Source organism: Linepithema humile, chromosome 3 (assembly GCF_040581485.1).
Source record: "Linepithema humile isolate Giens D197 chromosome 3, Lhum_UNIL_v1.0, whole genome shotgun sequence".
NCBI classification, from domain to species: domain Eukaryota; kingdom Metazoa; phylum Arthropoda; class Insecta; order Hymenoptera; family Formicidae; genus Linepithema; species Linepithema humile.
This window is the reverse complement of record NC_090130.1, coordinates 22,548,859-22,561,539: the sequence shown is the minus strand read 5'-3', so window position 1 is coordinate 22,561,539 and position 12,681 is coordinate 22,548,859. Positions and strand designations below refer to the sequence as shown.

Below are 12,681 nucleotides of genomic sequence, written 5' to 3'. Positions count from 1 at the left end.
CGGCGTCGATGATAAATGATTCGTCGGCGGTCGATTCGTGAGTCCGAATGTGTCGTCTCCTCGTTACGACTTCATCCTCTCCCGCCCATCCGTCTCTCGTGCGGCGTGACCATTGTGCCGGTGACCAAACAAAATTACAGTCCCGTATACACACCGCACGGCGTTATTAATCGCGGGACATCGAATTAAGCCTCGTCGCCTTCGTACGCAGTCAGTGTAACGGCAACCAGTCGGGATTTTTAGCCGACGTTCGCGTTCTCACGGATATTAGATGGTGCCGCGCATGTTTCGGCACTCTCAGAGTGCCTTTTCGACCTATATCCTCCCGACACGTACTTAGCGTTTAACATGACTGTCCGATTCATCATCTGATAGCGTTGACATTAAAATTCATATTGAACAAATAATATTAACCAACGTCGTACACAGAAACGTACACGTTACAGCGACTAAATGTAATTCACTTGTAAATTACAACTGAATGTAGAAAAGGTTCGCGAAACTTCTTTAACGCGATATGGTATTTATATTACTAGAGACACGAAAAACAATTATACTTAAAATAACAAAGAATTATTTTGAAAAAAATAAGTTTAGATGCAAATAATTATAATGACTCACCGTCCATCGGAAGGTGAAATGGAGCTGCAGAGTGACGGGTTCGTTGAGGGTAAAGGTGTTCAAGCCGAGAGCGTGACTAGATACGTTGCCAAAGCTACAGGGACCCTTGGCGGTGACATTCGACTGATATTCCTTGAGACAGAGCCAGAAGAATGTCGAGCAGGGCTTCGTGCAGGGTGGATATTCTTCTTTCCCGGCCTTGCCTCCTCCGCAACACCTACCGTCCACTAGGGTGCCCTGATTGTTCGTCAGCGAGAGGATCTGCACTTCGAAGAATCCGCTCGCGATTGTCGCCTGCAACAGCAAATGGAAACGTCGTTAGAATTGATTCGACTTGAACCATGCAGTTTCGACATGCCGAACATTGGTCGCATTACTATGCATTACATCGCGATGACGCGGCGAGTTGGAAGAATATCTAATATCTAGCCAAAAAAAGTTTCTAAAATTAATGCACTTTTATTATTTTAGATAAAACAGTTAGTATACAGTAGGCAATAATTGTGCACCGATTTAATAAACGCCATAGAATTATGTTAATTGTATAAATTATGAAATTTAGGAGAAATAAACAGAAAGTAGAAGACAAAAAGAAACCTCTCCCATTGTTATGAAAGGCTTTTTCATAAAATTTGGTTTCCATTTCTGTGCCAAGTACTGAGGCTTGAAAATTTATTACCGTTCGTTATTGCGCACCGTGGAAATGGAAGTCTCATGTTAATGAAGAGAGAGAAAGAGAGAGAGAGCCGAAAGCCTTGAGCAAATGCATCGAATGCAGCAGCAGCAATTTCGAACCAATCTCAGAAAAGAAATCGAGCAGTTTCAAAACTGCAATCGTGACTACACGCGATATTCATCGCACATTCCTCGAAAGTAATCACTTCTTACTCACACTCGCGCATCTGCGTTTCTCATATGCAGATTCCAATAAAGACATGCATATAAAATTCTGTTTTTAATAGTAATTTATTCAAAACTATATGATATTTCTAAAGATGCGCAACGCGTGTGCGCTTCGCAGAGTTTTAAAGTTCTTAAATATGATAGAAGTTATTTTTTCTAAAAAAAAAAAAATACAATACAATAAATATCTGCCACATTGTACACCGTGAATGCGTGTGCACATATATTGGTATATTTAATACGGTACGTGTATGCGTATGTGTGTATACACGCATGCATGAGTTCACGTACTTATCGTAAGAGTAAGATCGAAGGTAGAAAGCGCGAAGGATCGTCTGCTGGCCTTTGCTTTCCATAACGTGCTTCCTTCTGCGTTATATAAGCCCCGTCTCGCGAGTGACATTTTAACAGGTTGCCTCGGCGTAAAGCTCCTGCGGCTTCGGTTCGGGAGAGATGTTGAGAATAAATCGGGGAATAATTGAAAAGCAAACTGCTTCGCAATCCACGTGACAATACTTGCAGGATGATGATCGCGTGATGCGAGAAAGGTGGAGAAGCGTGGCGATAACATAATGGAACTCATAATGAATAAGATCTTTTGTACGTTCGAACAATACGCGCACGACACGTATAGAAATTTGCCCAAGTTACAAGCCGCGTAATTTCGTGCCTTTGACGCGCATAATGGTATGCGCGCTAGTGTACACACAGAGCAATTTGGAGAAATCGTTAAAGGAATATGGAAAGGAACGCGTGAATCAGCTATTGTTTCTGCGGAATATCGTACGGACCTAATACTTTTACAAATAATAGTCAAGTCATATTTAACTCCGCACACAGCGTAGTTCTAAGTGGAAGTTATACAAGGAATTCTTTCATTTAGAAAAATTATAAGTGCAGTTATATAAAACATATATTTCTGTGCTCATGTCAGACTTTAATTTTATTCTATAATACGCAATATTTTCTAGGAAACATAAGATTTTATGTACTCGAAGAACCAATCAGATATCTAAATATTCACGTCAAAATTTCACAGTTAATTCTATCAATGGCGTTATAATGTAGTAGTCTACTTCATCACTGATTATTCTGCGGAAGACTCATAAGGCTCGTTTTAGCAAATTTCAACGAGCACTCTGTATACTTTACGATCAAACTGTTGTCCGCGAAGGTGGCCTCGCGTATACAACCCCCATCGTCTGCCTCGCGCTGTCGTCGGCATAAAAATGATATTGCAATTTATCCCCATGTTAACCCGACCTATTCGGCAATAGTAATAACTATCACCGCGATATGATGTATATCTATTAATAACGCCCAGCGCTTGTCCGACTAACGGCTGGACTAGGATTCGACAGAATCTTTTTGTCGCGTCGCGGCAACGTCGACGTCATCGTCCTCACTTCTCGCTGCTCGTTTACGACGACGGACGCTTGGATGGCGATAAATCTCGCCGTATGAATTTTCATGCGCGCGCGGTGACGAGAGGCGCGCATCTGTTTGGAAAGCGAACGCCGTGTGTAACGACTCGCGTACGCGTTTTATTAGTCGAGTATACTTATTCTGGAGGCTCTCTCAACTTTGCCGGTAACCTCCTGCCTCCGTGCGGTCCAGCGGTAGAGCTCTTTCTCTCCGTCTCGCGCGCGCGAGCGTTTGCAAACGTGCGCTCCGCAAACTTTACATAGTCCGCTCACGTGCCTGCGAGAAATTACCAGACGACGAGCGCAAGCTGGAGATGTTTTAAGTTAGCCGACGCGGAAGAGTCTCTCGGATGGAGTCGCGGATGGGCGCTCGAGGGAGTAAGAATCAGGAGAATCGCTCGCGGACGCGACTGGAATATCCGACGAAATTTCGGCACTGGGTTGAAAAGTGCGATGTAAGAAATCCCGATAATATGCTAATCACGATTTTACTGCCAATTTTTTCGTACAATAATGTCATATGTTAATGCGATGAGTATAATAAATAATGTAATAACGCGTTAGTGTGATGTGTTTGCAATGAATAATAGTGTGTTATACATCGTCTTTTAAAATGTGTGTATGTAAAAGTAAGCAAAATATAATAACGTTGCGTAATACAACGCTAAAATACTTAACTACAAAAATTTTGGATAATGTTTTGAACACTTAGGGCAATATTCTATCCCTCATACGTTTTTTAAATTTTTTTTCTGCCTTATTTAACTAATTTATTCGACAGCATAATAAAAATGTTTGCCGAACTTAAATTTCTGCGACTCGAAATCGATCACGACGCTTTTGCGCTCAACTCGACACTTATCGTTGCAAAAAAACGCGATCGTGTCTCGCTATCGTAGTATTTTCCCACATAGTCGACTGCCACCCAACGATAATTGAAGTTCCCGGGGCCGTCGACGTGTAATAAAGGTGGACACCTTGTATTAGCGACTACACTTCCCTATTCTGGCACCGCGCCTTCTACCTTCGGAGCGATTATTTCTTTCGTCCTTCGCAGCGTCGCTCGCTTTCGCGGTTATTAAGTTGAAAGTTCATCCCTTTCTAACCATACATTACGCGCGCATTGTAATAACTCCATTGTCCATTAAACAGGTTTTCGTGATTTACATTGAAAAATGAGATTCCTAAATTATACACGCTGTTACGGTCTTTTTAATGACGAAATCAAGGGAAAGACCTCTGATAAAAAATATATGCAAGTTTAACTTTTCTATCGTTCTCACGGTGATTAAGACGGCGGGGTTCGGCTCAAGCTCCGCAGATTGATTTCTGGACACCTGGTACATGAAGCGGAGCGTTTTACGGGCATTTTATCTCCATCGCGGGTATATTACCGTCAGCGTGTATACATCTTCGTAAACTGTCGCACGTCCGTCGCTTTGTATGTGCACGTACATACGCGAGAGATGAGTAGAACAGCAGTCTTCGTGACTGCGAGCACATCTAAAGAGTGTACGCGCGTGTGCCTGTATACATGCATGCGCGTTCGCTCGCGCGATTCCCGGCCGGTTCGCCGGTGAAGAAGAGCCTTTCCTTTCCGCATAGTCAAGGTGCAGCGAGCCATACCTCGTTGCGCCTACTTTTATATACACTCTTGTGGAACTTGCGGCGGCCGGAGTACGAATAATTCGCCAGCCGGCCGAAAAAAAAACGCCCGCGGAACGCATACTGAGGAACGACTCTACCGTGTCCTCTCCTCAGCGCGTCTTCCTCCTTCCTTTGTTCTGCTCTCTTCGGAGGAAACTCATTTGCCGATGCTTGCCGCGTTCGCAAAGACCATACAGAATCTGCCGCTTTCGAAAAGTTGCTCGGCACGTTTGCGCGATTTTCCTTTCGCTCAGCAAAACTCACACTAAATCCGACGGGTTTCTCGTTTTCTCTGTTTTTCAGTCTTTAGCAATAACAAATAATAAAGAAATTTTTTTAAATATAGCGATGTTATCTTACTTAATTCTTGTTTGTGCAAAATATTTTGATATCTGATAAAGCGCTTTGAAATACTCAGTCATTAATATCGTAAATGAAGATATACAATCACGATGCATGTCGATCTAAAATCTACTGTATTTAATTCGTAGACGAATAAACGATGAGCAGCTTTAAAAAGTGAATGCATACAAAAAGCTTACACAAATCGATTGTTATCGTCGATCTCGTTAGCACGAGGTAAATGTAGGCGTGGAATAAACTCGCGCAACACGGAATATATGTAATTATGTAAATACGTAATTATACCCGACTATGATTATGTAAACCTACGGAAGAGAAGTGTTCTTTTAATATCTTAATTGCAAGCCTGCTACCGTCCGGCGTCACAGCGGGACGCATCGATAAAAGTACCCGTATCTTATCATTAGATGCTAACGCTGATTGGAAAGGTAATGCGCCCTCGAAAATTTTCCGCCCAAATTGATTAAATTAGCGAAGTAATTTCACGTCGCTTCAAACAATTCGCAACAAACAATTTCGGATAATCGATACACTTAAATTACGTAAAGAAAAAAAAAAAAATTATATATATAAAATCGAGACAGGGCGGTACAATAAAATCGATTACGCAAACGCAATCTCTACGAATTCTACACGCTAATAAAGCGGTGGAAATTATATATTTTTTATTATCCTTTTATCTCGCTAATCATCGCAGATTGCGAGCCAAGTGGCGCGACCGATTGCGCGACTCCGCTCCGAATTGCAGAAGGAAAGAAAGGACGAGCGGGAATTGGCAAGGGGAAGGCTAGAATAGAGCAGCAGCGGAGAGCAGCAACAATAACAGCACACCGCATCATTGACTGACGCGATTTCGGTTTCGAAAATCGTCCGGGCCTTTCATTTTATCTCTGAGCTCCCAGGTCGTAGGTAGTAATTACCAGTGGCCGCTACCTGCCCGAGTGAAATAGACCTACCGAACACCATTTAATTTTATACCGTAGGATCTGCACGGAGAGGAATCGTTCGAGGATGCGCGCGTGTTTGTGTTGGTCGCCTGTATTGTACGTCTCCTTTCTGCACTCTGTTTCTGCGCTCACTCGCATTTTACGGACCTGTGTTGCTACAGTACTGCGGGCTTAGGTCCCTACGGCCCATATATCTCTCTCTTCCTCCCCTCCCCTCCCCACGAGAGATAGGGAGACCTATACTTAGTATTATTTGCTACCCACTGGCCGAGCTCCATCGGCAAGGCTGCCAGACTACCTCTAACCCCGTGGATCGGCCACAAATTACTGAAATAATTAAAAAGTCTTACTTTGCGTGGGAAGTTCCGTGGACCTCCTCCTCGTACTTTGTTCTTCATCGTACAGGCGAGACGATCGCGGTCAGAATCAAATCACTCGAGCTTAATCAATATTTCCCTCGCAGGCGTACTGATTAATGATCACGAATGCTTCTCCCGAAATGGATATATTATACATATTCTTAAGTCTCTTATTTGATGAAAAAAAATATTGTCGCACATCAATGAATTACAACTTGTTTGCGGCAAGCGTTAACCCGTCATGTGATCGAATAATAAAATTTCTTGAGCAAAATAAGCTATTATCTTCACATTCTCTCTCTCGTCTGTGACCGGAGCATTAATTTAATTTGGCCATAAACATTCTCCATTGATCCAGATAATAAAATTCAAGTAACTCTCGCGATAATTATAAGACAGCCGTTTCACTGCCACTTAGCGGCAGAATTACATTTTCCTGAGCGCATGCCTTTCCCCGAACGATTAAAATAATTATAAAATAATAAATAAATAAAATAATAAAACCCTTTGTTTATTTTTTGCCCCTCTTTCTTCCGTCGTTTAAGCCACGCTGGCGAAAAAAAAATATTTTCACTAATGGGCATGTAAGCCTCGTCTTTTCAAATAGGATTTCAATCGAGGATGCGATCGACGCAAGCGCGTATCGTATTCGCCATGGGAAAAGTCTCATGGGAATTCGTCGTCGCTGCACAAAGCAGCAGCTCGTTATTGATAAGCTTTTGTTATACCCAGTCAAGGGATAATGAAACTCGATCGAAGGCTGAAGACTCGATCGGAGAGATCGGTTGCAGCCTCTTCAGCCGATGTTGAAACGTCTTCTACCTGCCTTGTCTGCGAGAATCGTGGACCCGAAACGGCGAACAGGTGTGAGTCGGGAGTGTTTCGTGGCTTACACGCCTTTTACGCAAGGTGTCCGTCTAGATGCAGGCAGATATATCGATTTCGTTCTACCAACTAATAAGTGTGTATAACATTCGATAAAATCTCAATAACGATCCGGTCATTCCAGCTCAGCGATCATCATCCGATATATTCTTTTCATCTCGAGAGAGGAAATTTGTTCTCGCGTCACCGCAATTAATTTCGAGTCAGTAAATGCAACTTAATTCAGTATTCCGAACTTCTTGGAATACGTGCGCTTGTCCAGCTGTCAAGGAATCAACCTTCGGTCAGCTAAGAAAATTCATTATTTAAAAAAAATTTATAAACTTCAAATTTCAGGTTCTCTAAAATTAATTGCGAACTAATAATTAAGTAAAATTTAATGCACACCGCTGCTGCGAACATTACTGCTCGTGCGAAGCTGTAACTTTGTAACTCGCGTCTTATTTTGGCTCGTCAATTTTATTTTGCGGTCGTCTCTCGCGGGAAGGACTTGGAAGTGTAAAACAATCAGCTGGACCGCCTGCGGCGCCAACACAAAAGACCGTCGCGCTGATCCGCGCGCAGCGAAAAGAAAGCGGTGGCCGCAGTCTCTAATCAGTGGACTATAGATTACGAGGGCAATTATTTGCGATTATACGTTGTATAAGTGCGCGCGACAGTGGCCAAGGAGTTAGCGATTATACCGGTAAATCGAGCAGGGTAAAACGCGATAATAAATTAAAAGGAAAAACGCGTCGCGTCCGTTGATGGGCCGACTAAGCGTTAAGACTCGCAGTTAATCATAATCGACGATAGTGCGCTGCTCGAGTTCAGTGAACACGAAAATGAGCAACGAGCCGTCCGCGTACGGGGTCCCCCCTCCCTCCCCAACCCCCCGCGTTTGAATTTCAGATAGTCTCATTATTGAAATTCCCGAACAAAACAAACTGCCGGTGATAAATCCCGCTATGTCGTCCTTCTAAACGGCCACGCATATTTCTGTCACGTGTATGCTATTCATGTGGGCGAAATATAACATGCACGATGCACATGCTATGCATTTGAGATGAGGCAGAAGAGTTCGCGCACGATGATAATTGCTTTATAATTCTAACAAGTGATTTGACTGGGCGATTATAATTTTCACTTCGGAGATATTTAATGCTAGATAGTTTATTGGTTTTGCATGCAGAGATAATATTCATGCTGAAATTGTATCTCCACGAAAGATAAAGGGACATTAAATGCAAGGTCGAAGTATGCGACGCGAAATGGAGTAACTGTTAATAGGCGGTCGCAAGAGTTTCATCGGTCACACCTGCCGACGTCCATGGAATCGTCGCTCTTTTGTCCGCGGCCGTCGTCGGCGGAGGACAAGAAAATAAGAATCGGTGGCGGCCAATGAAGCACAGAAGCATCTGCGATAAAAAAAAACCGCATCTTTCTTCTCGAGGTGAGTGGTGGTGTATTCGCGCCGTTCCCGCACCGGCAAGCTCTCCACACTCGTTCTTCTTACTGATTTTCGATCGAGTAACGGACAGACGATCGACCAAGAAAATCCGATTAATATGAACCCAAAGAAACCGTGCTAGTGTGCCTCCGAAAAAAAAAAAGAGAACCGCCTCAGCGATTGTGCGGATCGGACCGCCCAAATCGTCGGTCAATCGGAATATGATTCACTTTTTTTTCGTCAGCGAGATATAGTTTTCATATTCTTACGATTAAAGCAAGAAACAAAGAGATAAATCGCGGACAACAAACAAGCGGAATTAATATCCGCACAGTCATGCGCTCCTTCGACAAGTTTCGTCGCTTGTATCGCAGCCTGTATCGCACCGCAAGATGTGCTTGTTGCGTTTCGAAACTCGTGAGGAGCATCCGCGGCTCGTTTCCACGAACTCGTAAAAGCTCTCCGTGTAGGTTCACTCGGCGGCCTCCGAGCCTCCTTCTCCTCCTCCTCCTCCTCCTCCTCTCCGCCCTACCATTGCCCTTACTACCGACGAGCCGACGGGGAAAAAGGACTCGCAGGCACGCACCTGTGCGCCGCCGCTGTCCATGGGGGTACCACCGGCCAGGCCGGGGCCGCAGCGCCACGCCACACCATGCCACGCTACTGCGGGGCAACGCCACCGGATCGCATTATCTGTCTATCTGCCGAGCATTCGCCGAGGCTCGCCTCTTCTCTGCCTCGGGGCTGATTTTTATAGAGGATTCGCGTGACCGCCGGCTAAACGCTTCGCTTTAACCCGGCTCCGGCTTCGCTTCGGGCTGCTGTGCGCCCGCTTTCTGTTTTCATCTCCCCTCGCTCTCCCCACCCCTCGCACCGTCCCCGCGCTGGCTTTTTCCACGACCTCCACGCTTCTTCGCCCGGCGGCTGTCGACTCTGTGCGCGGAAGGCGCTTCTTCTGCCCCGAAGGATTTCCTATTTACGCCCCGGCCATCATCGCGTTCCGCATTATTTTCGCCCTCACGGCTCTTCGCTCCTCGTTTCCTTCAATCTGCGTCAGATTCCATATTTTGTTTGACTCTTTTTCCGAGCTTTTCTCCACGTCGCACATTAACTCATCGTTATCGATCTTTTCCCCGTTCTTCGTTATTGTACGTGTTCTAAGTTTCAAGAGCGTCGGATCTCCTAGTTAATCATCGTTTTCACTTTCGACCACGGAGCATTCCTGCTCGTCCTCCTGACGCCGATAATTGGCCACGCCGATAGTCACGGAACGGAATGATAGTAGGGAAAAAAAAAACGAAAAAAGAGGATAGATCGAAGTGAGAGATGCGCGAGAAGTTCTAGATCGGTTCCCAGGACGAAAGCGGAAGGAGGCGCAGACTTAACAGGTCGTCGTCGTCGTCGTTTGTTGAGCAAGAAGCATAAGCAGTGTAGAGCATGTATATATATATATATATATATATATATATATATATATATATATATATATATATATATATATATATATATATATGTATATATCTGCTGTTCGCCTTTATCTCGCGCCTGTCACGCGGAAGAAGGCGAGCCATCCGTCTATGCCGCGGCGGATGTGTACCGCGGATTTTAATTAAGTCGCACGATAGATCGAATTTAACAAGCTTACGTTAATTAACCGAGCCACGAAATATCGCCAGTGCATTGTGACGGCATAGAAGCCTTGTAATCGCGCAAGCGTGTAATTACGGTCTCGGTGGACCGCTTTCAGGTTCTTCTAAACGCAGACCCCGGCCAGGCGCGCCGGAACTAAGGCGTGCGATCGGAGCGATTGTGCTCGAAATAATCCTGTTCGAGATTCCGCGGGTAAATCGGCTGGTTAATCAATCACGCTCGATTAATTACAGTTCGCTCATGTCGAATAATACTTTCTTGTCGGCCGCTGCGACTTGTAGGCGCAGGAGTGTAAGAACTATGCGAGAAAATAGGGACGGCGAGGTAAGATCCGCCATGAAATAAGTTCCACGGCAGAATTTCTTAGCGAGAATATGAAAATTTCCCGTGAAAATCGATGCAGATACCAGAAAAGTTAAAAGCGCGTTGAAAATATCTTTGCGCGCTGCTAATAAATCCGTTTTACGCTGTGCTGTAAATAGTTATCGTCGCTGCCGGTTAAAATATTCATTAATCCGATCATTACACGGCGTCCTCGTTACTTTGCGCAATAGGTCGCTAGAATAAATGTGTAAAATAATGGTTTTCAAAATCCCTGCAATTACGATTTGAATTATCAGTCAAGATTATTATAATACTCAAATAATCCTCAACGAGAGTAATAACGTAGTTATGTAACACGTATTCGTATGTGCGACGTAATAATAAAACCATAATCGCCGAGTCAGCCCAGCGACTGAGAATCCTCAATAAGTATAATAATAATGATGTGGCATATCAAGAGAAATATAGTGTATCGCTCGCGGCCGTTTGAGAACAGGAAAGATCGCAGATGCGGTTAACGGTCGGAATCGGAGCCGAACGATGTAATTGCATAAACTGCATTTCGCGTATTAAACGGGAGCCGATGATAGTCCACGGCCCGTTCGGCGGATAATTAAGCCGCGGCAATGAGAGACACGATGAATTATCATCGTGGCAGCGGCCGATAAAAGTCGCCGAGGCAAATCTCAGGCGCATCCCGCCGCACATATGCAGACGAGTGCGGATCGATCTCAGCATCGGGCGTCCATAACGGGGGTTTATGATAATTGTCGGAGGCCTCATGCAATTTCAAGCTTAATAAACTAATGTCTTTTTCTGTCTCTCTCTCCTTTCCCATCAAGTGCGCACCGCGATCATTCGCTGTCGCGAGATCTCCGCCGCGGAAAATCGTAATGAGAGAGTCGGTCGGTCTGTCAGTCTAGTGATACACGTATTCGTTAGTCAGGCCGCATCAACACCTTCCGATCCACAAGGCCAAAGGCCTTCCCGTGAAATTGTCTTTGATCGGATGGGGCCGAAGAGGGCGATTACGCTCGATTAACTGCGATTGCGTACCGCGACTCGCATTAAACAAAAGTATCGCATAGCTGAAGTAAAAAAAAATCGTAGAAACTGATATTGTAATGCAAATACAAAATCGAGCAAGTGTTTCTGTTGCATCAATATTTCCATCGGTCTTCAATTGAGAAGAATTGAGAAAGATTGATTCATTAATTAAAATATACAAATAGCCTTCCGAAGAAGATACATTAATGTTTACAAAAACAGGAATAGTTTCTCGTAGACCATATGTTAACAACAACGAGGATACTATAAGTAGGGTGTACAATCATTTTATCATGTACATTTGAAAAATCACGCGCCTGCTTCCGGGATAAACTAAATCGCGGACTCATCGATCGCGCTGTGGCCGAAGTGAGCGTCAGCTGCGCTCGCTAGTAAATCGCGAGAATCGTGCAAGAAATCGCGCGAAAGGTAATTGCTCCGCAAATTACAATGCGACCGTGCGAAAGGTAGATACGATTTGGCTTCTGTCGCATTTTCTTTCTCTCGGTTCTTTTTCGCGCGCAGAGCGCAACCAGTTTCTCGTATGCATGTAAACTCGTATAATATATACGGGAGCACCGCTGATGTTCTTTAAATTAAAACCAAGTACGCGGAAGAACACGGAACAGGACACACGTGGGTACAAATTTGCGAGATGCGCTTCTTCGGATCGCTTTCGGGGAACTTTTTTCGGCGTCAGACATCGCACGTTATAACGGTAATTCCGCACGGACTGTAATTGAAAGAGAGCAAACGCGGCGCGGCAGCAACCGCGGCAGCATCAGCGTCGGCAACGGCGGCGGCGCTTAATTGCACTAGGTCGAAATCATCGAGGGAACGACGGAACGGCGCGGGAACCCTCTTCCCCATCGCGCGGCCCGTTCTTCGAAAGTCGTTTATAAGAGAGAGGGCCAAGAGTGGAGGTGACCTCCGGTAACTCCGGGTCGGAGCGAGGCAACGCTCCGGCTCCTAAGCTCCCATTATTCGTCGGGTTGGACCGAAATTGTCGATCGTTACGGAAGCGTGGATTTGCTTGCCTCCTCGCTGGCGAACACACGCATCATACTTTTAACCCGGCAATT

The 12,681-nt window shown here is 44.8% G+C and overlaps 1 protein-coding gene across 2 annotated transcripts in view; it reads right to left on the bottom strand.

Annotated features, from left to right (window-relative positions):
- LOC105668829 (protein jagged-1) overlaps nt 1-12,681 on the bottom strand; it is a 105,915-nt gene that overhangs the window by 22,797 nt on the left and 70,437 nt on the right. For both annotated transcript variants that reach the window (XM_067352035.1, XM_012361450.2), the window contains one exon: nt 622-915. In XM_067352035.1, the coding sequence (XP_067208136.1) occupies nt 622-915 (294 nt within the window). The remainder of the gene's footprint in view (nt 1-621; nt 916-12,681) is intronic.